At 38.1% G+C, this 27,669-nt stretch overlaps 1 protein-coding gene across 12 annotated transcripts in view; it reads right to left on the minus strand.

Annotated features, from left to right (window-relative positions):
* HFM1 (helicase for meiosis 1) overlaps positions 1-27,669 on the minus strand; it is a 240,238-nt gene that overhangs the window by 4,084 nt on the left and 208,485 nt on the right. For 9 of the 12 annotated variants that reach the window (XM_063625390.1, XM_063625389.1, XM_063625388.1 and 6 more), the window contains 7 exons: positions 27,548-27,627; positions 26,527-26,630; positions 20,549-20,659; positions 18,832-18,922; positions 15,635-15,746; positions 15,395-15,546; positions 14,443-14,501 (listed from right to left, as the gene is read on the minus strand). In XM_063625390.1, coding sequence (XP_063481460.1) covers positions 14,443-14,501; positions 15,395-15,546; positions 15,635-15,746; positions 18,832-18,922; positions 20,549-20,659; positions 26,527-26,630; positions 27,548-27,627 — 709 coding nt within the window. Of the gene's footprint in view, positions 1-13,913; positions 14,502-15,394; positions 15,547-15,634; positions 15,747-18,831; positions 18,923-20,548; positions 20,660-26,526; positions 26,631-27,547; positions 27,628-27,669 lie in introns of those variants that run through there. The other 3 variants (XM_063625385.1, XM_063625393.1, XR_010117472.1) reach the window with 2 other exon arrangements.

Below are 27,669 nucleotides of genomic sequence, written 5' to 3' on the forward strand. Positions count from 1 at the left end.
GAATCTATAAATTACTTTGGGCAGTATGGCCATTTTCACGATATTGATTCTTCGTATCCATGAGCATGGAGTGTTCTTCCATTTGTTTGTGTCCTCTTTTACTTCATTGAGCAGTGGTTTGTAGTTCTCCTTGAAGAGGTCCTTCACATCCCTTGTAAGTTGGATTCCTAGGTATTTTATTCTCTTTGAAGCAATTGTGAATGGGAGTTCACTCATGATTTGGCTCTCTGTTTGTCTGTGATTGGTGTATAGGAATGCTTGTGATTTTTGCACATTGATTTTGTATCCTGAGACTTTGCTGAAGTTGCTTATCAGCTTAAGGAGATTTTGGGCTGAGACAATGGGGTTTTCTAGATATACAATCATGTCATCTGCAAACAGGGACAATTTGACTTCCTCTTTTCCTAATTGAATACCCTTTATTTCTTTCTCCTGCCTGATTGCCCTGGCCAGAACTTCCAACACTATGTTGAATAGGAGTGGTGAGAGAGGGCATCCCTGTCTTGTACCAGTTTTCAAAGGGAATGCTTCCAGTTTTTGTCCATTCAGTATGATATTTGCTGTGGGTTTGTCATAAATAGCTCTTATTATTTTGAGATACGTCCCATCAATACCTAATTTATTGAGAGTTTTTAGCATGAAGGGCTGTTGAATTTTGTCAAAGGCCTTTTCTGCATCTCTTGAGATCATGTGGTTTTTGTCGTTGGTTCTGTTTATATGCTGAATTACGTTTATTGATTTGCATATGTTGAATGAGCCTTGCATCCCCGGGATGAAGCCCACTTGATCATGGTGGATAAGCTTTTTGATGTGCTGCTGGATTCGGTTTGCCAGTATTTTATTGAGGATTTTTGCATTGACGTTCATCAGGGATAATGGTCTAAAGTTCTCTTTTTTGTTGTTGTGTCTCTGCCAGGCTTTGGTATCAGGATGATGCTGGCCTCATAAAATGTGTTAGGGAGGATTCCCTCTTTTTCTATCAATTGGAATAGTTTCAGAAGGAATGGTACCAGCTCCTCCTTGTACCTCTGCTAGAATTTGGCTGTGAATCTGTCTGGTCCTGAAATTTTTTTCGTTGGTAGGCTATTAATTATTGCCTCAATTTCAGAGCCTGTTATTTTTCTATTCAGGGATTCAACTTCTTCCTAGTTTAGTCTTGGGAGGGTGTATGTGTCAAGGAATTTATCCATTTCTTCTAGATTTTCTAGTTTATTTGCATAGAGGTGTTTATAGTATTCTCTGATGGTAGTTTGTATCTCTGTGGGATCGGTAGCGATATCCCCTTTATCATTTTTTATTGTGTCTATTTGATTCTTGTCTCTTTCCTTCTTTATTAGCCTTGCTAGCAGTCTATCTATTTTGTTGATCTTTTCAAAAAACGAGCTCCTAGACTCACTGATTTTTTGAAGGGTTTTTTGTGTCTCTATCTCCTTCAGTTCCACTCTTATCTTAGTTATTTCTTGCTTTCTGCTAGCTTTTGAATGTGTTTGCTCTTGCTTCTCTAGTTCTTTTAATTGTGATGTTAGGGTGTCAATTTTAGATCTTTTCTGCTTTCTCTTGTAGGCATTCAGTGCTATACATTTCCCTCTACACACTGCTTTAAATGTGTCCCAGAGATTCTGGTATGTTGTGTCTTTGTTCTCACTGGTTTCAAAGAACATCTTTATTTCTGCCTTCATTTCATTATGTACCCAGTAGTCATTCAGGAGCAGGTTGTTCAGTTTCCATGTAATTGGGCGGTTTTGAGTGAATTTCTTAATCCTGAGTTCTAGTTTGATTGCACTGTGGTCTGAGAGACAGATTGTTATAATTTCTGTTCTTTTACATTTGCTGAGGAGTGCTTTACTTCCAACTATGTGGTCAATTTTGGAATAAGTGTGATGTGGTGCTGAGAAGAATGTATATTCTGTTGATTTGGGGTGGAGAGTTCTCTAGATGTCTATTAGGTCTGCATGGTGCAGAGCTGAGTTCAATTCCTGGATATCCTTGTTGACTTTCTGTCTCATTGATCTGTCTAATGTTGACAGTGGGGTGTTAAAGTCTTCCATTATTATTGTGTGGGAGTCTAAGTCTCTTTGTAGGTCTCTAAGGACTTGCTTTATGAATCTGGGTGCTCCTGTATTGGGTGCATATATATTTAGGATAGTTAGCTCTTCTTGTTGAATTGATCCCTTTACCATTATGTAATGGCCTTCTTTGTCTCTTTTGAACTTTGTTGGTTTAAAGTCTGTTTTATCAGAGACTAGGATTGCAACCTCTGCTTTTTTTTGTTTTCCATTTGCTTGGTAGATCTTTCTCCATCCCTTTATTTTGAGGCTACGTGTGTCTCTGCATGTGAGATGGGTCTCCTGAATACAGCACACTGATGGGTCTCAACTCTTTATCCAATTTGCCAGTCTGTGTCTTTTAATTGGAACATTTAGCCCACTTACATTTAAGGTTAATATTGTTATGTGTGAATTTGATCCTGTCATTATGATGTTAGCTGGTTATTTTGCCTGTTAGTTGATGCAGTTTCTTCTGGAGGAACTTTTTAATTGGGAAACCTTTTGAAAAAATTTAACCCAACAGTGAGTTTTGTGAAAAGCTCCATTGTATGGTTTATCCTATATGAATAAATATATCCAATATATTTAAAACTTAAGAATAGGAAAACTTAGGGTTGTTATTCATTTCATGAAAAGAATAGCCAGTGATTGCAGTTAAGTGGTTAGTATATGTAACAGGGATTTTTTGAGTTACATACATTTAATGTACATATAATTTTCCAGGTAAACACTAGCAAAAAGTTTGGCATGTCTATAATAACGCTGTTAATTTTCTATTCATTTTGATTGCTTAGGAGATTGTCTTAGTCTGTTTCCTGTTGATATAATAGAATATCTGTGGCTGAGTAATTTATAAAGGAAAGAGGTCTATTTTAGCTCATGATTCTGGAGGCTGGGAGGTCCAAGATCAGTTCACCACATCTGGCTGGCTTCGTAAGGGCCTCACGCTTCATCATAATATGCCAAAGAAGCAGAAGGGGAGGCAAGCTAGTGCAAGGAGACCAAACATGAGAGGCAGCCTCACTTTATATAACCACCTGGCCTCGCAGTAACTAACCAGTCCTGCAGAGTTAGAACTACTTCTTTGAGAATGGCATTAATTCCTCTTAGCAACCTAATCACCTTACTTTTCCATGCTTTTACTTCCTCCTCAACACAACCACATTGGGGACCAAGCCTCAGCATGAGTTTTGGTCAGAAGAAACCACAGCATTCTGCTCCTCCCTCAAACTCATGTCCTCCTTACAATGCAAAAATCATCCCATCCCCAAAATCGCCAACATTGTAACTCGTCCTGCACCAACTTAAAAGTCCAAAGCCCAAAGTCTCATCTGGGAAACTATGAAATCAAAACAAGTTATCTGTTTCCCAGATACAATGGTGGGACAGGCATAGGGTATATACATTCCAATTCCAAAAGGGAGAAACAGGCAAGAAGAAGGGAGTAACAGGCTCAAAGCAAGTTCAAAACCCAGCAGGTTAGACATTAAACTTTAAAGTTGGAGAATAATTTCCCTAAACTCCATGCACACTAGGGTTGGAGGTGGAGCCCCAAAGGCATCAGGCAGCCCTGCCCCTATGGCTTTGTTGGTGCAGCCCACGTGGGTGCTCTCATGGGTTGGAGTCTGGTGCCTGTAACTTTCCCAGGCAGGCATTATCCCCTGCCAGTGACTCTACAATTCTGGGTTCTCAAGGGTGGCCCAGGCCCTGTGGCTCTACTAAGCATTACCCTAGTAAGAGAACTCAGCAGTGGTTGCACCCCTTTGACAAATCACTACCTGGGCCCCTAGGCTTTTCAATCACCCTCAGATATTTAAGTGGAGGAAGCCACACCTCCATAGTTCTTGCATTCTGCACATGGAACTGCCAAGGCTTACAGCTTGTGCCTTCTATAGTTTGAGCATGAGCCACATCTGGGCCTGTTTGAATGAACGTGTGGTGCTGCCAAGGTTTACAGTTTGTACCATTTGGAGCAACAAGTTGAGCTGTACCTGAGGCCAGTTGAGCCACAACTGGCTGAGGAGTCCTGTTCCTGAATGCAGAGAGCAGAGAGACCCCAGCCTGCCCTACCTAGGCTCAAGGTAGCAAGCCCTTGCTGCCCTCAAGATCCTAACATTCTTAGACTGTGATGGGGGGAGCAGCCTCAATGATCTCTGAAATGCCTTCAGGGTCTTTCTCCCATTGTCCTGATGATTAGTACCAGGTTCCCTTCTAGCCATATTAATCTTTTTAGCAAACAGTTTCTGGGTATTGCTGTGATGTATTCTATATTTTATTATTACTTTATTATGTATCTTAACTTCTCTACCAGAATATAAACTAAGCTCCACAAGAAAAGAAACAGTGTTTTCATCCTTTACAGTACCAAGTACATCTTCATTTAACAGATCACAATAAGTCATGCTGAATTAAATTGCTATTTCTTTAGTGTCAACATCTATGTATGTGAGATGAGCAGACTGTAGTGCACCAATTTTTCATTTTAATGGTGTTTAAGAACCTTTAAAGGTTGTAGCATGATTGATTCAGATGCAGAAACATACCAGTTGTAAAAAGGACTAAAATAAAGGGACTGATTGCCCTTATTTTTCAACACAGGGACAAAGTCTTAGTTTTGTTTTAAGCTTTTTATCTAAGTTTAATTTCTATGATGCCTCATAAATGTTTACCAATAATAACAATAACAATTTCATGTGGAAGTCTCTCTTCTTTACTTCTCTTATCTCCAAGGTTTTTATGCTTAAAGAAAAAAATATTGGTATGGAGTTGGCCAACATGACTGAATAGAAGTAGCTAGTGTATGCCACTCTCATGAAGAGAAATGGAACGGGCGAGTAAATACAGCACCTTCAATGGAAACATCCAAGTACACACATTGGAAACTCATCAAGGAAACAAGCTGACCCATGGAGAATGGAGAAAAGCAAGGCAGGATGACTGCCCACCCAGGAGTGACATGGAGCCAGGAGCGCCTCCTCGGCCCAGGGAAGTGGTGAGTGAGCAACCCCTGAGACCCACAAATCTTTGCAACTCTCGGGTCAGGAGATCCTCTCATGGATCCACCCCATCAGGGCTTTCAGTCTGACACGCAGAGCTACATGGAGTCTTGGCAGAGCAGCCACTCAGGCACACACACACACAGCCCCAGCAGCCTTAGATACCCAGGCTTCCTAGCAAAAGCAGCTGCAACTCCAGCAAAGCAGAAGGTTAGATCCCTATACATGTTCCTAGGAAAGGCGCTGAATCCAGGGGGCCGAGCAGTGACAGTCTGCAGGCTGTTGTTTCCATGGCATCTCGCAGGGTAAGATCCACTGGCTTGGGAAACAAGCCAGCCACTGGTGGCAGCGTTACACCTCCCTGAGATGGAGCTCCCAAGGGGAGAGAGAAGCCACCATCTCTGTTATTTCACAGCCTTAGCCATTGTTGCCTTTGGGCTCTAGGGAGTCCGAGTTGACTAGGAACTGCAGTGGTCCCTTGGCATAGCCTAGAAGCTATACAGAGAGGCAGTCAAACTGCTTATTCACGTGGATCCCAGACCCCATTTCTCTTCACTGGGCAGAATCTCCCAGCTGGGGTCTCTAGTCACCCCCACTGGTGTTTTCCAACCCACTGATTTCAAACCTCTCTGGGATAGAGGTCACAGAGTGTGGGGTGGGCTGCCATCTTCGCTGTTTGATAGCTTTAGCCATTCTTGCCTTTGGGCTTTGGACAGTCTGAGGCAACTGGGGGATGGAGCAGACCGCAAGCATAGCACAGGTGCTCTATGAAACATAGCTAGACTGCTTTCTTAAGTGGGTCGCTTATCCTGTTCCTCCCCACTGGGCAGGACCTCCCAACTGGGGTCTCCAGCCACCTCCTACAGGTGTGTTTGGACCGGCAAAAGGTCCATACTTCCCTGGGACAGAGCGAGCTCCCAGAAGAAGGGGCAGGCCAACATCTTTGTTGTTTTGCAGGCTTCACTGTTGATAGCTTCAGGTACTGGAAAATCTGAGGTGACTAGGGACTGGAGCAGACCCCCAGCATACTGCCGTAGTCCCACAGAAAACTGGCCAGAGTGTTTGTTATGTGGGTCCCTAATCCTGTATATCCTCACTGGGCAGGTTCTCCAGCTGGGGCTATTGAGCCAGTAGCAGTTCTGTAACTCCCTGGACAGAGCTCCCAGTGGGAGGGACGGGTTGCCATCTTTGCTGTCTCACAGCCCTCACCCTTACTGTCTCTGGGTTCTGGAGAGTCTGTGGGGAGCTGGGACTGGTCTGAATTCCCAGCACAGAGCAACCACCTCATGGAAAAGTAGCCAGACTGTTCTCCATGCAGGTCCTGGTCTTCATTTCTCTTCCCTGGGCAGGGCCTTCCAACCTGGGACTCTAGCACAACCACCATGCCCCTGCCTGATCACTGCAATCAGAGGCAGAAGCAGCCCAGCATTTCTCTGAGGAGGAAATCCCAGAGTCAAACTACAACCCTCCGTCACTACAGTTGTACTGGCACCACCCTAACAGCCCTCAGACTGGGAAAGGAACAAAGGGCCTAGTCACTATACCGGCACCTCCAATATACCAAAGTCACCACATGGAGAGGAGTCCAGTCCCTCTTCTCTAGGAACCCCATCCCCACCCCACTCCTTACCAGGCAAGGTCCTTGGCTCATAACCACAGAACAGACACTTCATCCATGGTTGAGCATATCCACTGGTAGTGGCCCAAAGTTTCCCTGAGGAGAGGCTCCCAGAGGCATCCTAAAGCCCTTCTGCCACTGCCACAGCAGCAGTTCCTTCCCTGCTGCCAGTGGTCTGGGGAAGAAACAACCTGAGGGATACACCTGAGTTTACAGCACACCACAGGCAACATACAGAACAAATACCAGCCTCTCCCCTTGGTGAGCCCTCAATCCCCTGCTCCTCAACAAGCAGAGCCCCAAGCTCATGCCAGCAGTGCAGCTATCCCCACCCCACTGGCTGAACACTCCCAGTAACAACAGCTCCACATTTCTCAGAGGTAGAGCCCCCGGGGGCAACCAAAAGCCTCTCTGCCATTGCCTCTGCAGTGGTACTACCCCTGCTACCCTCAGACTAATGAAGACCCTAAGTGACTTATCCACACCTCCAACAAGCTGCAGTCAACTGAAGGAGAGGAGGCCAGTCTGTCTCCTATGGATCCCACCCACATCCTCTGCTCATCACCAGGCCCACAGCACAGAACCCCCCCATCCTGGGCTGACTGCACTGAGCAATTGCTGACCTTTATCTCTCTGGGGGGTGGTGCCTACAGGAAACAAGCAAAAGATCCTTGGTCACAACTACTATGAAGATCCCTTCCTCTGATGCTTCCAGGTTGAGGAGGAAACATAAACCCTGAGATCACCAGAGCTGTGGTGGGCAGCCTGGGAGAGGGCCAAGCCATGATCTACAGCCAGTACTCAAGTAGGAGAGGAGCCCACACTTTCAGAGCATTGAGAGGGAGCACAGCTGCAACTGCAGAAATATAGGGGAGCCACACAACTGAGCAAGAGCCTACCTACCAACTGACCACTACCCCTAAGCACCACCTACTGGATCACACCCCAAAGCTTTAACACCAAAAATACCTTGCTAACATACCCACTGTGAAGCCAAAGAAGTCAGCTACAAATAAAGACCATGCAAAAACCCTTGGCCTTGTGAAAACATCTAGAAAACAGATCTACTGACTGTACTCAATCTACACAACAGTTAAAGAAACACCCACATACAGAGGTGAGAAAGAACCAACGCAAGAACTCCAGTGACTCCAATGGTAAGAGTGTCTGTGTCCTCCAACAAGGATTCTTAACCAGGCTGTGTTGGCTGAAATGACAGAAATAGAATTCAGAATATAGATAGGAACAAAGATTATTGAGATTCAGGAGAATGGCAAAACCCAATCCAAGGAAACTAAGAAACACAATAAAAGGATACAGGAGCTGACAGATGAAATAGCTGGTATAAAAAAGTACCTAACTGATAGATGGAACTCACCCTACAAGAATTTCACAATGCAATCACAAGTAATAACAGCAGAAAAGACCAAGCTGAGGAAAGAATCTCAGAACTTGAAGACTGGCTTTCTGAAATAAGTCAGACAAAAATAAAGAAAAGGAATGAACAAGACCTCCAAGAAACATGGGACTATGAAAAGAGGCCAAATCTACAGGTAACTGGCATCCCTCAAAGGGACAGGGAGAAAGCAAATGACCTGGAAAATATATTTCAGGATATCATCCATGAAAATTCCCCAACCTTGCTAGAGAAGCCAACAGTCAAATTCAGGAAATACAGAGAATCCCTGCAAGGGTCTACACAAGAAAATAATCCCCAAGACACATAATCATCAGACTTCCCGAGATCAAAATGAAAGAAAGAACGTTAAAGGCAGCTAGAGAAGGGAAAGCCACCTACAAAGGGAACCCCATCAAGCTAACAGCAGACTACTCAGCTGAAACCCCATAAGCCGGAAGAGATTGGGGGCCTATACTGAACATTCTTAAAGAAAAAAACTTCAACTAAGGATTTCATATCCAGCCAAACTAAGCTTCCTAAGCAAAGGAGAAATAAAATCCTTTTCAGATAAGCAAATGCTGAAGGAGTTCATTATCAAAAGACCCACCTTACAAGATATCTTGAAAGAAGCACTAAATATGGAAAGGAAAAACCATTACCAGCCAATACAAAAACACACTTAAGTACACAGACTACTGTGGCACTATAAAGCAACCACACAAATAAGCCGGCATAATAACCAGCTAACAACATAATTACAGGATCAAATCCACACATATCAATACTAACCTTGAATGTAAATAGGCTAAATGCCCCCATTTAAAAGGCAAAGGGGCTAGGCATGGCGGCTTATGCCTGTAATCTCAGCATTTTGGGAGGCTGAGGTGGGCAGATCACTAAGGCCAGGAGTTTGAGACCAGCCTGGCCAACATAGTGAAGCCCATCTCTACTAAAAATACCAACAATTAGCTGGGCATGGTGGCACATGCCTGTAATCCCAGCTACTCAGGAGCTTGAGACATGAGAATTGCTTGAAACTGGGATGTGGAGGTTTCAGTGAGCCGAGATTGTGCCACTGTACTCCAGCCAGCCTGAGCGACAGAGTGAGAATCTGTCTTTTAAAAAAAAAAAAAAAAAAAAAGGCAAAGTGGCAAGCTGGATAAAAAAGCAAGACCTAATGATGGTATGCTGTTTTCGAAAGACCCATCTCACACACAATGACACCCACAGGCTCAAAATAATAAAGGGATGGAGAAAAATCACCATGCAAATGGAAATAAGAAAAAAGCAGAGGTTATAACCCTAATTTCAGACAAAACGGACTTTAAACCAACAAAGATTTAAAAAGACAAAGAAGGGCATTACATAATGGTAAAGGGTTCAATCCAACAAGAAGACCTAACTAACTATCTTAAATATATATGTACCCAACACAGGAGCACCCAAATTCATAAAGCATGTTCTTAGAGACCTACAAAGAGACTTAGACTCCCACACAATAACAGTTGGAAACTTCAACACTCCACTGACAGTATTAGACAGATCAGTGAGACAGAAAATTAACAAAGATATTCAGGACCTGAACTCAACATTGGACCAAATGGATCTAACAGACCTCTATAGAACTCTCCACCCCAAAACAACAGACAACATATTCTTTTCCTTGCCACATGGTACCTACTCTAAAATTGACCACACAATCGGACATAAAATGATCCTCAGCAAATGCAAAAGAACTAAAATCATACAAAACACACTCTTGGACCACAGTGCAATAAAAATAGAAGTCAAGACTAAAATAATCGCTCAAAACCATGCAATTACATGGAAATTAAACCACCTCCTCCTGAATGACTTTTTGGTAAATAATGAAATTAAGGCAGAAGTCAAGAAGTTCTTTGAAACTAATGAGAACAAAGATAAAAACAGAAGAATCTCTGGGACACAGCTAAGGCTGTGGTTGAGAGGGAAATACATAGCACTAAAAGCCTACATTAGTAAGTTAGATCTCAAATTAACAACATCATAACTGAAAAAAATTAGAGAAGCAAGAGCAAACCAAAAACCATTCAAAAGATCAATGAATATAGGAGCTGGTTATTTTAAAAAATTAATGATAGTCTCCTACTAGACTAATAAAGAAAAAAGGGACACAATTCAAATAAACACAATTAGAAATGACAAAGGGGATGTTACCACTGACCCGACAGAAATAAAAATAAGCATTAGAGGCCAGGCACGGTGGCTCACACCTGTAATCCCAGCACTTTGGGAGGCCAAGGAGGGCAGATCATGAGGTCAGGAGATCCGAGTCCATCCTGGCTAACACAGTGAAACCCCATCTCTACTAAAAATACAAAAAATTAGCTGGGCATTGTGGCAGGTGCCTGCAGTCCCAGCTACTCGGGAGGCTGAGGCAGGAGAATGGCGTGAACTCGGGAGGCGGAGCTTGCAGTGAGCCGAGATTGCCACTGCACCCCAGCCTGGGCAACGGAGCAAGACTCCATCTCAAAAAAATAAAAAAATAAGCATCAGAAACTACTGTGAACACCTCTATGCACACAAACTAGAAAACCTTGAAGAGATGGATACATTCCTGGAAACATATGCCCTCTCAAGACTGAACCAGGAAGAAATTCATACCCTGAGCAGACCAGTAATGACCTCCAAAATCGAATCAGTAATAAGAAGGCTGCCAAGCAGCTGGGCGCAGTGGCTCATGCCTGTAATCCCAGTACTTTGGGAGGCTGAGGTGGGCAGATCACGAGGCCAAGAGATCGAGACCATCCTGGCCAACATGGTGAAACCCCATCTCTACTAAAAAATACAAAAATTAGCTGGGCGTGGTGGCGTGCACCTGTAGTCCCAGCTACTTGGGATGCTGAGGTAGGAGAATCACTTGAACTCCGGAGGCGGAGGTTGCAGTGAGCCGAGCTCGCGCCACTGTGCTCCAGCCTAGGCAACAAGAGCAAGACTCCGTCTCAAAAAAAAAAAAAAAAAAAAGCCTATCAACTATCAACCAAAAAAAGACCAGGACCACACACAGATTCACAGACAAATTGTACCAGATGTACAAAGAAGAGCAGGTACAATTCCTACTGAAACTATTCCAAAAAATTGAGGAAGAGGGACTCCTCCTCAACTCATTCTGTGAGGCCCGTATCATCCTGATTCCAAAACCTGGAAGAGACAACAAAAAGGAAACTTCAGGCCAATATCCTTGATGAACATTGATGCAAAAATCCTCAACAAACTACTTGCAAACCAAATCCAGCAGCACATCAAAAAGTTAATACACTACGATCAAGTAGGCTTCATCCCTGGATGCAAGGCTGGTTCAATATATGCAAATCAATAAATGTGATTCATCACAAAAACAGAACTAAGGACAAAAAACACATAATTTTCTCAATAGATGAAGAAAAGGTTTTTGATAAAATTCAACATTCATTCATCTTAAAAAAACTCTCAATAAACTAGGTACTGAAGGAATATACCTCAAAATAATAAGAGCCATCTATAACAGACCCACAACCAACATCAATGAATGGGGAAAAGCTGGAAGCATTTCCTTTGAAAGCCGGCACAAGACAAGGATGCCCTCTCTCACTACTCCTATTCAACATAGTATTGGAAGTCCTGGCCAGAGCAATCAGGCAAGAGAAAGAAATAAAGGGTATCCAAATAGGAAGACAGAAAGACAAACTATCCTTGTTTGCAGATGACCAGATCCTATATCTAGAAAACCCCATAGTCTTGGCCCAAAAGCCCCTTCAGCTGATAAACAACTTCAGCCAAGTTTCAGGATACAAAATCAATCTACAAAAATAACTAGCATTCTTACACAACAACGACAGCCAAGCCAAGGGCCAAATCAGGAACACAATCCCATTCACTATTGCTACAAAAAGAATAAAATACCTAGGAATACAGCTAACCAAGTAGGTGAAAGAGATCTACAAAGAGAATCACAAAACACTGCTCAAAGAAATCAGAAATGACACAAACAAATGGAAAAACATTCCATCCTCATGGATAAGAATAATCAACATCATTAAAATGGCCATATTGCCCAAAGTAGCATCCAGTGCTACTCCTATCAAACTACAAATGACATTCTTCACAGAACTAGAAAAAACTATTTTAAAATTCATATGGAACCAAAAAAGAGCCCAAATAGCCAAGGCAATCCTAAGCAAAAAGAACAAAGCTAGAAGTATCACGTTACCCAACTTCAAACTGTACTAACGGCAACAATAACCAAAACATCATGGTATTGGTACAAAAACAGACACATAGGCCAATGTCTATGAATAGCCCAGAATTAAGGCTGCACACCTACAACCATCTGATCTTTGACAAAGCTGTCAAAAACAAAAAATAGGGAAAGGATTCCCTCCCTATTCAATAAATGGTGCTAGGATAACTGGCAAGCTGTGTGCAGAAGACTGAACTGGACCCTTTCCTTACACCATATACAAAAAACAATTCAAGATGGATTAAAAAGACTTAAATGTAAAATGCAAAAATATAAAAAAACCATTTGGGACACAGGAATGGGCAAAGGTTTCATGACAATGATGCCGAAAGCAATGTCAACAAAAGGAAAAACTGACAAATGGGATCTAATTAAACTTAAGAACTTCTGCACAGCAAAAGAAATTATCAGCAGAGTAAGGAAACAACCTACAGAGTGAGAAAAAATTGCAAACTATGCATCTGTACAAAGGTCTAATATCCAGCATCTTAAGGAACTTAGATTTACATGAAAAAAAAACCAAAACAATCTCATTAAAATGTGGGCAAAGAACATGAACAAACATGTTTCAAAAGAAGACATACATGAGGCCAACAAGCATATATATATTAAAAAAGCTCAAGATCACTGATCATTAGAGAAATGCAAATCAAAACTACAATGAGATACCATCTCACACCAGTCAGAATGGCTCTTATTAAAAAGTCAAAAAATAATAGATGCTGGCAAGGTTGCAGAGAAAAGGGAACACATATACTGTTAGTGGGAGTGTAAATTAGTTCAAGTATTGTGGAAAGCAGTCTGGTGATTCCTCAAAGAGCTAAAAACAGAATCACCATTTGACTCAGCAATCCCATCACAGGGTATACAGCCAAAGGAATAAAAATCATTCTACCATAAAGACACATGCACGCTTACGGTCATCACAGCACTATTCACAATAACAAAGACATGGAATCCATCTAAATGCCCATCACTGGTAGACTGGATAAAGAAAATGTTTTACATATACAGCGATAATAAAGAACCAGATCATGTCTTTTGCGGGAACATGGATGGAGCTGGAAGCCTCAGTAAACTAACGAAGGAACAGAAAACCAAATACTGCATGTTCTCACTTATAAGCAGGAGCTAAATGATGAGAACTCATGGACACAAAGAAGGGAACAACAGACACTGGGGCCTACCTGAGGGTGGACAGTGGGAGAAGGGAGAGGATCAGGAAAAATAACTATTCAGTACTAGGCCTAGTACCTGGGTCATGAAATAATCTGTACAACAAATCCCCATGATATGAGTTTATCTATGTAACACTCCTGCACAGGTAACTCTGAATCTAAAATAAAAGTTTTTAAAAAAAGAAAAAAAATTTTCTAAAAGTTCTTAAGTGGGCTTCAACTTCTCATGGTACCTATTAATAAATTTGATAATAAATATTGCTTAGGGTACCTATATAATACTTATCAATAAATGAATTTGAAATGTAATTCATTGGAAAAAAATATAAAATATCTTTTTACTACAGTAAAAGTCAACATAACAAAGTTTTAAAATTCACAACATTGAAAAACAAGCTAAATGAAAACAACATTCTATACTAATGTTTCATTTATTGTTGCTCAAAGTTAGATAACAGTAGGTTCAAATAGCCATTGGATTCTTAAAAATCTTTAGTAAAACAAAATACATGGGAATAATATTAGTGATTAATCCATACAATAAGCAGATTTATTAAGTTAGCATTATTTTGCTTTCATAAAATATTTTTCTTCTTAAGAAAATATAAAAATGAAATTTTACATTGGTTCTTGTCAAAATCCAATTAATAACTAAATAATTATTTCTAAGTGCAATTTATTTCTAAGTGCAATCAGCCCTTAACTTAAGGGCTTATTGAAACAAAGCCTCTGTAAAAGAGCTTTTCAAGAAGTTACAATATAATGGGAAAATAAATCGGTCCATGTATTTTGTTGGAAAAAGTGAACAAAGCTAATCAAATACAGGAGAAAAAAATCTGAAGAATTATGAACTACTTTTTTAAAATAAAAAGCATGCTTTGTGATTAGGTATCTTTATTCTTTCTCTTATTAATATAAAAAGTATTTGTTTGTTTTAGAAAATACCATCAAATATTCCCAATAAAGACTTCATTTCATCAGCTTCATCATCAGGATGATACACACTGGGAGAAAGAAGAAAAAGTAAAAATAACTATTTTTAACACAATTTATTTTAAAATACACAATAAATAATGTAATACTAAACACAACAAAATAAACTTGAAGATTGCTGTGAAGTTAATGTATCAAATAAACTTCAGTATGCATAACTTTGTAGGAAGTCTGTTGGGAAAAATTAGACTTCATAAAATGCAAATGGTAGGAACTGTAAAGGTTATTTCTTTAAACATATTGAAAAGTTATGTCATTTAATAAAGGTGTGAACAGCCTGGTCCAAGGGAAGTGGTGTTTACAACTAATTGATCACAACCAGTTACAGATTTCTTTGTTTCTTCTGCACTCCCACTGCTTCACTTGACTAGTCTTAAAACAAACAAATAAAAGCAAAACAGTGTGAACAGGTCCCAAATCTTTTGACTCTTCAAGGAGAGAGAAACTGCAACACAGTTTCGTTTTCTAAAATGGCCAGCAGTGGGGGAACCGATGAGATTTAATCTGACATTTTCATTGAACCTGTTGATTGTGAAATAACTGGTTAACTAAAATACAACTTCAACTTTTGAAAAATTAGCTGATCTCATCTGGATTTCTCAAGTGACTTTACCCTTTACAAAATTAACATACTGTATTCAAATCAGTAAAAGTAAGTGTATCAACTCAATATAATGTTTGAATAAACAGCATCAAACATACGGGTTTTCAAAAACTGAGGTATATGATGTTTGAAACATCTTAAAGAGCTTAGCTCACTGAGGTTTGAAAATTTTAATGTCTTTAATAAATGAAATGTTCAGGCTCTGATCTTTAAAATGAACCAAGGAAAAAGGGATGCTGAATTTCTTCGTAAATAGTTTCTTATTGATGTAATCTTAAAGTGTCTTTAAACAGTTCTTACCTGAAATCAACTTCCTTTTTACATTCACTGTTTCTAATAAAAAAATCCACTTTTTTATAATTCGAAGAATTTGGGTTTTTTCCAGAGGAAGTAAAGCATAGCTTCTCAATCTCTGGTGACAGATTTTGTGGTTTTCTTTCTTGAAAATGGACCTACATTTGAGATAAAAAATAACAATCATTGAAAGTTTAAGCACTCGGGCAAAATTTAAAAGAAAAACAAAGAAGTGCTTCTTCTTACAGTAACTGCATTTCCGGCTTGTTGAGGTAATTTTGTCATGGAGGATGCACTGAACTTGGGCATAGCAGAATTTGATAAAGAAATATCCGACATCTCATGTGATGAAACAAAACTAAAAATTAAAATTAATTATTTGTAACATATGGCAAACAGGAAAAACAAACCATTCTAATTTGGATCATAATGATTTTTGGGGAATATGATCAAAGTTTATCACATTTATTACAAAAATGTAATGCATTGTTTCAAATACTCATGGAGAGCTTGGTGTATTTCCTTTCCTTTAGACCAAACCATAATTTATATATCCCAAATTAGGAAAAAATACTATTTTTAAGGGACTATAGAAATATTATTCAATAATTTTCTTTAAAATTGAGTCTTATGCTTAATTGTCTATAAACATTTTCTAAATTCCACTTGCTTAACTTTTAATCTCCTTTCTCTATTCTGGTCTCATTGTAGATAGACATCTCTAGCTATCTTCTTGGATATAACTGTATAGAAGAATTTACTCTGAACCTTCTGTATTAACTCATTCACTAAAACACATTTATTATTCATTATCATATGCCAGATATTGGACTAGAAGCTGTGTATGAAGTGATAAAGAAAATGTCAGGGAGTTACCATCAAGCAGACAATGTATAAAAACAAATATATACATAATTATAAATCCTGAAATTATAAAAAGAAAATGAACTGGATAATAGCATAAGAAATAACAGTGTGGAGCCATAAACCCATTTTTAAAAGATGATCATCAATGCATCTCTGATGAGGTAACCATTTAAGTTGACACCTGAAGGCTAAAATGTAACAGCCATGTAAGGAGCAATGAGCAGTGTGGGTGGGGACAGGGAAGAATCACATATACTGACAGGATTGGATCGTTTTGTCTCTCTCTGACTAATAAATATATATACATGGCAAGGAATTAAAATAGTAAAAAGTGTGTAAAAGAAAAAGCAGGCCAGGCACAGTGGCTCACACCTGTAATCCCAGCATTTTGGGAGGTTGAGGTGGGAGGACAGCTTAGTCAACACAGCAAGACCCCCATTTCTAGAAAAAAAAGGTTTTTTTAATTAGCCAGGCATAGTGGTGTGTATGTACCTGTAGTCCCAGCTACTTGGGAGGCTGAGGTGGGAGGATCTCTTCAGCCCAAGAGGTTGAGGCTGCAGTGAGCCATAATTATGCCACTGTACTCTAGCTTAAATAAATAAAAAAGCAAATCTCCTTTCCACCCCAAATCCTCAGGGCCCACAGGCCTTTTCCCCAGCAGCAACTTCTACACCAGGTTCTCAGAGGCTTCCTGTTAGAATCCATTTTTAAACTCACACATCTTCTGTTGGTCCCTTCTAAACTCTTCCAAAAGTATTTGTTTTTTTTTAAAGGTGTGGTGCACAAAACTGTTCATGTGCCTTGTTACCTTCCTCCTTATGATTTATCTACTTTTTGCTTCTCTACACCTACAGCTTTGTCTCACTTTGATGCTTATATCCATTTATTCTATGTGACTCAGAGTTATAACCAACGAAACAAAGTGATAAAAAGACTCATTTTAAGCAAACGTTTTAAAAAGCTATTCAATGATCTAAGAAATCCTAACATGGAACAAGGGTGAATGAGCTCCTGGTCACTGGAACTGTCTTGGTAGAGGTGGCATGATTACTTGCCAGTGATGTTGAATGGTGATTCAAGGATCCAGTGACAGGGAGACTAAACAATACCGAAGTCCCCCCTTAGCTCTGGAATTCTATTAAAACTATGAGTCTGTGATGCTGATGCTATTAATCAGTAATGGCTAAATAACAGCAAAAATTCCAAGGGATACCACAAATTTAGTATTTTTTAAAGCAGAGAAATAATCCTTCAGTAGAAAATCAGACCCTGAATAAAAAGTTGTTGGTATTTCTTCTGTTTTGAACATTTTGGCTTTGGCCATCATTTCTCTCCCTTGACTTCTAATCAAGTCCAATATTTCCCAGTGCATTTTGCATTTTTTGTAAAGATACTTCAAATTGAAGATTTATAAAATTATGTTTTCCATTCTAAATATCTTATGTTTCCTATATCCTTAAATAACATCTACCTACATGCCATTTATTCTTCTCTCTTCCTCAACTACCATAGCCTATCAATTGCCAAACTGAATCTGCTCTATTTCTGAAATGTTTTAAAAATCCAACCCTACCTCTCTGTTCCCATCACTTCTGCTGTAGTTTAGGCCTCATTATAGTCTGTCTTTCTCATTGCCCACCATGCCTCTGGCAGTCCCACTCCCTATGATTCACTCTGCATACTGCTGCTAGGATGATTTTTTAAATCAAATTGTTTTTCCTGTGCTTAAATATTTTAGATGGTTCCTCACTGCCTACCATACAGGTAAAAACTGGAGGGCCCGAGGATACATCTGGCCTACAGATATTATTATTATTTGGAGGAGGGTGCCACAGAGTATATCACATTTTTTTTTGAATTAGTTGTCAAAATTTAAAAATAATAAGATATCACATAAAATTTCAGACTCCTAGCTTTTCTTGAAAAATCAGAATATTTTGTAACACTAGACTCACATTGCCTGCACAGTAACAACTATTTGGAGCTGAGTAGTGGCTACTCCCTTTAGATGGGACACTCTACAGTTGGCCTTGGCCCACCAAATCTTGAAGGTATTTGGGTTTGTGACCCCCGACTGTCTGGGTACAGGACAGGTGTCTAAGCACAGCACTCAAAGCCCTTACAATAAGACTTCAGCAACAGACTTTATGCTGTGGCCACACATACCACACTTTACTGATCTTTGAGCACAGGATGCCTTTTCAAGCCTTATCCCTTTACAGATGCTTTCTCATACCTGGAATGCCTATCCGCCTCTGTTCTAGTTGTCAAACTCCTATTCAGTTTTCAAGTCTTGTTAAAAGTGAAGGTTCCTGGGCTCCAGTCCCAGAGACAAAAATTCAGTAGATCTAATGTGGGGCTTAAGAATGTGCATTTTTAGTATGCACCCCAAAGTGATTTTGATGCAGGTGGTTTCACAACAGCACTTTGAGAAACACACCTCTAAGATTAAGAGGGTTTAGGTTGGCTAATATCTTTTAACATCTGTGACATCTAATAACTTGATCCCCATCTCCAACTATGTGTCAAGGGGATATAAAGTTGTAAGTATTACAAACCAAAGTTCTAAAACTTGCCTGTTTGACATTTCTCTTTGGAATTTGCTCTTTGACTCTTGAAGGGGTAGCTTACTCCCCCTGGTACTTGAACTCAAAGTGTTTCCAAATCCTATGTGAAGAGATAACATTTTGAAACAAAATGACAAGAAACAGCTGAATGAAGCTTTTCACAAGTTCTACAACGCTCTCTCCAACAGATATGATCTGGTTAAGGAAGGAATGAATAATTCTCAGTAACCTAATTTAATTGGCATAGAAAAATTAGGGGCACAAGGCTAAGGGAGTAAAACTATAAAACATATAGATTAGCTTATTAGTAACTATATTAAAAGGTCCTCAAGCCACCTGTGTTGTTGTAAAATACATATTTGGTCTTTGACTCCTGTTTCTAACTCTACTGGGTTGGAAGACACCCAGCTGGTATTCACTGCGTAACTGACTGCTTGCTTGGCGTGTGGGGGGAAACCCACACACATTTGGTCACGGATGTCTTCTGGGCTGATCATGGTGTTAGAGTGAGGAAAAACAGTTTGTGTTTTTCCACTCACCCTCATTATTTATATACTTACATTTTCATTCACATAAATGATCAAGTTGAAGTTCACTCAATATTTTCAGTGGTCTGCTCATAATCATTTAAAGTGCTCTATACATGGGGGAAAATGGCATTTATTGAGACTGATTTTCCCAGTGACAAGGCTATGCCCTCTTAGGACTAGGCTTACCTCAAAGGATCAGTACACATTGCCTATTAACTTGCAGTACCTAATGACACTTAAGCTTGAGGTAGGGAATAGTAGTTGTCCAGTGATATACAAAATTGTGCCTAATGACCCCACATCATGGAGATTGTCCTGGCCTATTCTGTGAAGGTGGTCAAATCCTGTTCTTTTCAGAAGCAGTATTAGTTCTCTAGGTGATTCTAAGGGCCCTAAAACAATAACATTTCAACTTCTAACTGCTTCCCTTTGAAATACTCTTTTCAAAACATGAGGTGGGGTATAGTAAGAGGTATCTGTAATTGTGGAAATACCCGTCTGCACTGAGAAGGCTGAGGGACTGATTTATTTCTGTCAGCCCTAATGGAAGACAGTATCTCCATTGCTATCTTGTCACATACTGGCCAAGGTTTTCAATTCTCTGGTTTAGTGAAATAGAGTAAATTTGCCTTTCACTCAAAGAGCTAATAAGCCTCATTATTTTGGGGTTGTATATGATTTAAATAGAATTTCTAGTACAGGAGAAACTAATCCTTTCTTTCTTATTTACTTATTTATTTATTTACTTCGAGCTGAAAAGTCCATATTTCAACTAGAAATAAAAGTTATTTTCTTTGCAAGCAGATGAATAGTTTTAAAAATGGATTTTTTTGTCCTTCACAAGTATTAGCAGACCATTTGTGATCTTAGAATGGAGAACAAAATACTCTGTTTCATGAGAGAAAATTGAATAAACAATTTGAATTTGACTTTTACAAGAGCTAGGAGCAATAGAATAGAAAGTGCTCATTTGCTACATTATCATCATGGAACAACCTTGATCTCTGTCCTTGGGGGGAAATGTTCTTTGTAGAAGGGTCACATTTTCAGTTTTGCTAAAAATTATAATCTTAACAAACCAAATCTAACTAAACAAGCACACACAACAAAGGCAAAGAAACTTAGTTCCAGGAGCTGAAATGAAAAATATTCAAAGAATTTCTAATGAAATGATTCCATGCTAAGTATGATTTTACCTGGTATTTTTGTCTTCTCAATATCAGTTGAAAAGCTGGTAACTTCTAAGTTTTCATCATCAAAATCATCCCAAACTTCATTTCCCAATTCAAAGTTCACATTCAAAACTTCTGAAAATAGAGAATTGCTTTTATCTGCATCTGTCAAATTTTGGTTTCCAGATATATTAAGATTTCTGTTGAAGAACACTGTTTGACAGACTTTCTCATTTGAAGTTGTAGAATAGTTATATCTAGAAGAATCTGTTATGTGTATGTATAAAAGACTATAGGTACTTTCTGAACCACAAGCATCGTAGTCTATTGATATATCAAACATATCTTTCAACTACTAAACAGAGTTCTTGAGTAATAGTTTTCAAAAGCATTGTGTCAAGCATTGTTGAATACTGCATTCAGCCAATTCTATTAACTGTTTTAAGTTGCACTAAATTTAATTTTCAATAAATTTTTAGGCAATTAATTTTTCCTCTTAATTCCCATATTAGAATAACTCTACTCTAAGATTGGATTATAATAGTTTCTAAAATGGTCTTCCTCCTCCAGATCTTCTCCCTAAAGTTAATTTTCAGTATTGTTATAAAAGGTATTTGTCGAAAATAAATAATATTTTTCTCCTGCTAAAAAATCCTCAGTGTTATTCATTGTTTACAGCCTGGATTTAGAGCCAAACTACGTAAGTGAAAATTCCACCTCTCTAATTTATTAGTTGTATGGTCTTAGACAGTAATTCAAACTTCCTGATTCTGCAAAATAAGGAAACAATAGTACCTACCTCAAAAGATTGTTATGGGGCACTAAATGCCTTTAGTTGTAAAGTTTTACACAGTATTGTGCTAATAAATGTTTAATAGCTACCTCTACAAAAAGCATATGCATATGTATACATATATAAGTTTATTATAATCTTTGCTGATATAAAGGCTATACAGCACACATTTTACCAATAACATATATGGTATGCTTAAATGTAAATTCCATATATCTAATTGATTCTCATTGAATGTTTTCATTAAGTTTTGCCACTCTTTTATCTGTAGTCAACCTATGGTTGCAAGTGACAAATGAATGTAGCTCTCATGTGAATGTTGTTTGATATTTTTGTTGACTCTGACAAGTAAGATGAAAATATTAATAAAATAACAAAGACATCTGTTGGGATTTCACTCATTCATCATTGACTTAAGTAACTTCTTTCCTGAATTAGATAGTAATTTTCAAATACTAGAAGAATATTCTCTCAATTTTTTGTTATTCACAATGTAATGGCTACAATAACAATACATTTGTTTAATCTACACTATTAAAACTTTATCCCTCACTTTCTTAAGCCTAAAAAATAAGCAAAACAATAATCAAACCCAGATTGGTAGTGTTTACTGATTCCTAAGGTATAAATATTCTCACCATAACTGATTTCAAGCTATTACTGTGACATAATTGAATAAGAAGTTGGGAAAAAATGCACGACAGAACCCTATTATATAGTATATCTACCATATGGATAAATAATCTCGAGAACACAGATAACAGTAAAATGCAGTAGAACAATTAGGAAGTGATGAGTTTTGAGTATTTTTGCCTTTGTTTTTAACATAATTTAATTGAAAGCTTATGTAATTAAATTTTCAACAATGGCTGATTCTTGGAAATTTAATAATCATCTCTCATAAGTTAGTATAAACTTGCTCCAGCATATCACTGGGTTTCCTCAACTTTAAATATCCTCTATCAATTTCTTCACCTGTCCAAACCCTTCTTTATTCTTCAACTATACCTATAATTACAGTTCACATTATTCTACCTTTGTATGTTGATGTGCACACACTGAGACACACAATGTATATATGTACTAAAAATGGAAGTTTGTACAGAGTGCAATGGGAATGCAGAGGAGGATCTAAACCTGCAATGGAAGTGAGACATACTCTTCTAAGGTGATACCACATGACAGACAGACTCTTGAGGTGATAACATATGAAGGAAGAGTAGTCGGAATTTCAGCTTGATAGAGCTGTGGTTGTGAAGCAGGGCAGGAGCAAAGGGAACCTATGCCATGAAGGGAGAACACCATGTAAAAGACACAGCAATATGAGAGAACAGAGAATTTGGGGAGAACTGTAAGTTTTCAGGATTTCTGGAGCACAAAGTTGGAGAAGGCAGGGTCCATTGTGTCTGCACAGGTAGTTAAGTGCTAGATCACATTGAAGCTTATCTGCCATATTGAGGAGATTTTTTTGTTTTTTGTTTTTCTTACAGGCAAAGGATAACTATTGAAGATGTTTCAGCAGAAGGTTTACACAACCAGATATGTCTGTTAGATCACTTTGAATATTAGGGATTGAAGGATAATGAGACTGAAAGCAGAGAGAAAAGTAAGTTATTGCAGTAAATGAGAGACAATGAATGCTTAAGCTAGAGTATCAGCAGAAAGGATAGAGGAAATAACAAATATGAGAGATGTGCAGGAGGCAAAATAATTAAGATTTGGTGATTATTTACACGTGGGGTGAGCTATTTAGAAGGACCCTTTTTCTGCCTTTAGCAGCTTAACAAAGAAAAGAGTTCATTCATTGAACTAAGGCAAAAAGAGAAGGTGTAGAGTGAGGTACAAAGAAGACAGAGTTCAGATGCTGATATGTCTGATATGTTAACTGTTAGGTGCATATGTCCAGGAAGGTGATTATACAGATGGATTTGGAGTTAGAAGGAAAGATCTAGATGGGAGATACAGATTTAGAAATTATCAAAACATAGTCAGTGATTAAAGACACGGGCTTGGGTGATACTGTATAGGAAAAGTTTTTGAAGTGAGAAGAATAAAAAAAAAAAGAAAAAAGAATCCTTTTGCAACATCAACAGGAAGAAAAGCCCACGCAGTCTAAGTAACAGGAGACCAACATAATGGTTTTACTGAAATCAAAGGAGAGATTTCCAAAAGAAAGGAAAGACCAGAAGTATCAAATACTACAGAGGTCAAAGAGAGTAACAGCTGAAAACAGTTCACTGAATTAAGAACTTAGAAGGTCACTAAATGGCCTGAACAAAAACAGTTTCAAAGGACGGATACACAGAAAACCCAAATTTTAATGAATAAAGAGTAACTAGGGTATAAGGAAGTGATGAGCACACTGAGTGTCAATTGCTCTTTCAATTAATTTTTGTTTTGATAAGAAAGCAAGAGATAGAGGGTATGGGGACTCTAGAATTCTGTTTTTTGTCTGCCTGGTATGCTTTCCCTTCTTTTAGTGGGAGTACCCTCCCTTTCCTTTGCGGAAACTACTTCTACAATTACACTGGATCCTAGTAAGGCTGTTATTCATGGTGCCCTGCCTTCTCTGGGGCCACACGTATATAATGACCCAATCCTCAGGTTACTGGGATTGATCAAGGGATAAACACATGACTCAAATGAGGCCAGTTAGAATGAGCTCTGGTCTGCCGAAACTAACAGGGAAGTCTACCTTTTTCCACTGAGGCTGCTAAACTGGTAAGATGTAAGTTAGGGGCTACCCGCCATGTGAGAAACCCTATTTAAAAAGTAAAGTCAAGTAGCAACAGGCATAGCTAGAAGATTGAGAGAAAGCCAGAGGCATGAGTGCCTTGATTTAGCCAGAATTAAGCCAGATACTTTTCAGTTTACTTGAGACAACTGGTTCCTTTTCTTGTGCTTAAGTCATTTGGAATAGAATTTTTATCATTTATAACAAAAAAGTCACGACCAGCTAGATAAGGACATGAAGCTGAAGAAGGAAGAGACTTCAGCATATTTATATGCTAAAGGGAAAGACACAGTGGAGAGGAAACAATGAAAATATGGGAAAGAGGAGATGGATAATGATCTTCTAAAGTCCCAGAGACAGCAGGATTGGATAGAATTAAGATTATAGGAGGACCGATATGCCTCGAGTGGAAGCAAAGATAATTTTTCTTTTAAGACAAATAGATGGTTAGAGATGGATGCAGAGACAGGGAAATATATAGTTGAGGGGTGGGGCAAAAAGCTGAAAGAGTTCATATACTACTGGTTCAATTTTCAATTCTCCACTGATCACTAAAAGTCAATTTCATTTTATAGAAATGGCATTGGGCTGGGAGTCAAAAGATATGGAATCTATTTCTGGCCTTGCCATTAATTAGATATGAAATTTTTGGGCAAGTCATTTAATCTCTTGGAGTCTTGGCTTCTTTCACTATAAAATGAGAAATTGCGCAAAGGTCCCTTCGAATTTAAATCTTATGATTCAACATGCTTTCTCATATAATTTGTGACATTTTTTCTTCTTCCCTTTTTGAAATTGGAATACAGAAGATAAAAACTGCCATGCTTTTTAAAAAACATTCTCAAAAGCAGTATTTGAATACATTTAAAGTATGTTTTGCCACCAAAGACTAGTATGTGAAAAATATAATAAACATACTCAATTAATTATTACTAACAGTACCAGAAACCATAACAGCTTTACATGCATTATCTCATTTAATCCTGAAACCCCTAAAATATAACCAGATGAGGAATTCAGACAAAGTGGTTAAGTAGGTTATGAAAGGTTATACTAAATGTCAGAGCTAGGACTTGGACAGATTGTTTTCAGATCCTGTGAACTTAACTACTATACCATACAGCTCCTTCTTAAAAAAAAAAAAAAAAAAGTGGCCCACTCAGTAAAACAGGGATAGAGTTATTATTGGGGGTTAAAGTATCTAGATGAGACTTTAATATCATAATATAAATTGGATTTGGAATAGTGAGTAGGAAAGAAAGGTAGGAAAACCATGTAAATATAACACAAAAGTAAGCAGAGGGAAGGATAGATAAGCTCTTGTATGCAGAAGGACAGTTAATAATGTAGTAATATAAGGAAAGAGTAAGTTAGAGGGCTACATGTTGAACGAAGATAAATATAAGAAGGTTGACAATTTTACACTTCCTATCCACTTTGTAATGATATCCAGGCTTTGAATAAGTTGGATAAATGCTCCGGTTCTCCAGGTGAGATTAGGGAACTTTTCTTGATCTCATTATTGGGCCTAATAGCTGCCATGGTATCACAAGAGGTAGTGAATACTCCAGCCCTTGCCTCTGTAAAATCTTAAATTATGACTAGAGGAAAAAAAAGTTACAACATGAAGAAAAAAAAATGACAGCATGAAGAAAGTAATGTCAACAGAAGCCAATGCCAAACACATGAAATGATTTTCAGAAAACGCCAAGGTTACCATTACTACAGAGAGCCACTTGAAGAAATAACTCCGTGGATAGGATTGTCTCATGTTTTAACAGACTGGCTATTAATAGCATTATTCAGGGAAATTATGCTCTATTAATTGCAGGAACCAGAGTAATGATGAACCAGGCAGTGTTGAATTTATATGCATTATCTCATTAATTTAATGACAGACACAGATAAAAAAGCAAATCTAGATTACAAACTAGCTATATCCCACAACCTAAGTTATTTTCTCATACTAACACAGAATTGTAAGAATCATAGGTTTAAGAATTGGAGAGATATTAAAGGTCACCCAGTTCAATACCTTCATCTTAAAGGTAAGACTAAAGCCCAAAGAGATTAAATAACTTGCCCAAGGTCACATTGATATTTTGTAAAACTGGACTAGTTTTATAAACATAAAATTATTTTAAATAATTCTAACGATATATGAATGTAATCATTCAGTATGTTAATACTCTATATACCCAAGGATCCCTTATTTGCTCAGATTTTCCTCATAGTATTTTTAAATTAAAATAGCATTATGTAGGAAAGAGATTTTTTTTAAAAAAGTACGACAGAGTAAGACCATCTGAATAACAGACCCAAGAATTTGAAAATGATTCAGTAATCTAAGAGAAAAATGTTGCCAAGTTAATAATTATAATAATTTCGGATGCCGGTGTTTCAATAACACTACTTGTCAATTCAAAGTAATAATAAGCCATTTACTCTCTCAAGTAAGTATCAATGGTAATTTACCTTTGTCTTGATATTCAGATGGTTCTTGTCTAACTTTTCCATAGATTTCAGGCTGATCCCACTGCTCCATTATAGGAAATTCACATATGTTTAAATATTCTGATCTTTATAAAGATAAAACCATAAAAATGTTAAAGAAAATATGAAAATTAATCTAAGCCTGAAAACTATTTATTCATATAAACAAAAATAATGATTTATCCATTTAACACTTCTATGATAAACTGGACCCAGCCTGGGTAGCAAATAAATAGGTGTTTCATGGAAGTGACCAATACTTAGTCATCTTTACATGCCCTTAGTTAGATAACAAAAGCCACGATCTCTAGAAGTACTGCTGGCATCTATTCTGATGAGTCAGTTCCTGTTCTGTACTAGTTGTTAAATACATTGAATGTCATTCCTGCACATAGAATGCCCTTATCTGGCAGGGAAATTACATATATGATTGTCCTGTAGGCATCAGGATACATGAAAAGAACAATGAGTTACCACCTAAGGCCTTCTGCTTGCTAACTAGGAATATGAACTTCAGTTTTTCCATCTATACAATGCAACAAAAAAATACCTCATTTTATGGGCCATGTTGTTGTTTAAGTCAGAAAATATAATGCACAGATGTGTAATTTTCATATTATAAATCTGAGATATTATTAATATGGACTGAGCTTCTAAATGATAAGGTTAGACTTTGTACACCAACATGATTTCCATTTTAAAGTATACTCTTGTCACTTAGTTTATATTCCCTATAAAGAGAGAACCTAAGGGAATGACATAGAATAGGTAGTTTCCTAGGGAAGAGATGATCTAATGAGTGTTATTTCATAACTGTAGAGTTCTAAATAAATTTAGGGTGTCAAAGATAATGAAACCATTATATTATTGCTTCATTATGGAACTAAACAATAACTGTGACTTGATGGTAGCCAGTGACTATGTTTCCCTGAATAAGTGGTTACCTGCAGGAACAGAGTTCATGATAAATATTTTACCTTAGATATTAACATTGTATTTGTACCTTGATATACTAGGAAGGGAAGGTTTTGGAGTAAAACCAAACTCTTTAAGGTCCACACTTTGAGATTTATTCATCTGTATCTATTAATGAAACAAAAATAAGTTCAACTATCAGTTTCACAT

The sequence above is a fragment of the Symphalangus syndactylus genome, chromosome 12 (genome assembly GCF_028878055.3).
Source record: "Symphalangus syndactylus isolate Jambi chromosome 12, NHGRI_mSymSyn1-v2.1_pri, whole genome shotgun sequence".
Lineage (NCBI taxonomy): Eukaryota > Metazoa > Chordata > Mammalia > Primates > Hylobatidae > Symphalangus > Symphalangus syndactylus.